Source organism: Camellia sinensis, chromosome 8, assembly GCF_055761805.1.
Source record: "Camellia sinensis isolate YWXY chromosome 8, ASM5576180v1, whole genome shotgun sequence".
Lineage (NCBI taxonomy): Eukaryota > Viridiplantae > Streptophyta > Magnoliopsida > Ericales > Theaceae > Camellia > Camellia sinensis.
The window spans coordinates 94891603-94893675 of NC_138968.1; the positions used below are offsets into that span (position 1 = coordinate 94891603).

General features: G+C 37.5%; 1 protein-coding gene across 1 annotated transcript; it reads right to left on the bottom strand.

Moving 5' to 3' along the window:
• Positions 1-458: 458 nt before the first annotated feature.
• LOC145797890 (uncharacterized) lies at positions 459-1817 on the bottom strand. The gene is made up of 2 exons (XM_082885326.1): positions 1565-1817; positions 459-1084 (listed from the first exon to the last, which is right to left on the bottom strand). Exons 1-2 carry the CDS (start codon positions 1815-1817, stop codon positions 459-461), a joined length of 879 nt encoding a protein of 292 aa, XP_082741452.1.
• Positions 1818-2073: the final 256 nt, after the last annotated feature.

The window sequence follows — 2073 nt, forward strand, 5'->3', positions numbered from 1 at the left end:
ACCATTCACAAGAACTGAGACTCGCATATTCGATATACACTCCTGCACCCAAGCCAGTCACTTTGCTCCAAAACCAAAATTCTTTATCATAGATAGCAAGAAGGACCAATTAACAGAGTCATAGGCCTTTTCGAAATCAAGTTTCAGAATAATACCACTTCTTTTGGTTTTCTTCCACCAGTCAACAATTTCATTTGCAATTAAAATCCCATCGAGGATACTTCTACCTCCCACAAACGCTGACTGCTCTTCACTAATTATTCTAGGCATCACCATCTTTATTCGGTTAGCCAAAACCTTAGAAAGAATCTTATACATAGACCCAATTAAACTTATTGGTCGGTAATCCCCAAGACTAACGTAATGAAAGAACTGTTTATTCCGCCCACCAATTTACCATACCGGTGAAAGTCTTGCATAAACTGAAGTACCTCTTTCTTTACAACCTTCCAACATTTCTAAAAAAACAACATATTAAATCCATCTGGCCCCGGAGCTTTATTTCCATCACAATTTCTCACTGCCGCCCAAATTTCTGCCTCAGAAAATTCTGCCTCAATGTAGTCCGCAATTGCTGTACTGCCTATAGATTTAAAACTACCCACCAATTTTGGCCTAGAACTCCACACTTCCGTGAAATGAGCTTTGAAAAAATTAAACACTTCAAGTTTAACTCTAACTGGCTCATCATGTACAATTCCATCAAAGTTCAAAGAGCCAATGGCATTTCTATTATGCCTACAACTTGCCATGACATGGAAAAATCTGGTATTTTTATCCCCTTTGTGCGCCCAGTTTAGCCTTGATTTTTGAAGCCAAATCCATTCTGGTATCTTACTTAATTTCCACACCTCATCTCTGATTTCCCTTCTACTCAATTTCTCCACATTAGATAGCTCTCTGGTTTCAATTATCAAATCTAATTCATGTAATTTCTCCTCAGCACGCTGTAGCTTCACAGATATAGTACCAAACACTTCACTATTCCATCTCTTCAAAACTTGTTTAACCTGTTGGAGTTTTTTGAGCATTGCAAAACCACCCCAGCCAGTGATTTGTGAATTTTCCCATACCTCCCTAACCACTTTAAAGAATGTAGGATGAATAATTCAGGCATTTAAAAATCTGAATGGTTTAGGGCCTCAATCCCTATCGTCCCCATTAGTAAAATTGGACAGTGATCAGATACAATTTTTGGTAACCCCTACAATTTAATATTGAAGCTTTCAATCCATTCAGGGTCCAACAGAAACCTATCAATTCTACTCCATATCACACCCTCCTGAGCATTACACTATGTAAATTTTCTTCCAATCATTGGGATATCTGTGAGCTCACACGTATCAATAAAGGCATTGAACTCTCTCATTCCCCTATCCCTCCTTGACACACCTATACGCTCACTAATCAGTCTAATTTCATTGAAATCCCCCCCCCAGACACCAAGGGCTAGAAAAATTACTTCTAAGCTGTTTAATAATTTTCCACAACCTCCCCCTCTTACTTACATCAGTAGGAGCATATACATTTATCAAAACACAATTAAAGGAATGATAGATAGTACCTTTTAGAAGTAGAAAATTCCTGCTACCACAACACTCCTTCAGTTGAAAAAATTCAGGATCCCAGACACATATTATGCCACCCGCACTACCTTGTGATCCAACCTCCATATATTCAAACCGAGCACTTCCCCAGATGGATCTAATATCCCATTCTGATAACAGCGATCTCTTTGATTCTTGTAAGAAAAGCATCCCAATCTTTCTTTCCTTTACTAATTTCTTGATTTTACCCCTCTTTTCTGGCCGACCCATCCCTCTAATATTCTACGAAAGAATCTTCATTAAAACAGCTAACCACATTTTAAAACACCTACAGATTGGTTTACCCAGATGTACCAATTCGAACCCCCACTTTTTCTTTGTCCTGCTGTTCAAGCTGCACAATAATATACATAATAAGAATAAATTTTTAACGAATTAAGTTCGACAAACTTGATTTGTTTAACAACTCTAAATTCCTCTATTATTTGAAAATAAACACTTAGCCCTTATTCACCCAAAAAAAAAA

Excerpts from the sequence above, each read along its gene's own strand:
- LOC145797890 (XM_082885326.1), bottom strand. The coding sequence starts at position 1,817 with ATGGGTCGGCCAGAAAAGAGGGGTAAAATCAAGAAATTAGTAAAGGAA. Across the intron at positions 1,085-1,564 it reads GAATTTTCTACTTCTAAAAG|TGGTTAGGGAGGTATGGGAA; the intron begins GTACTATCTATC and ends CATTCTTTAAAG.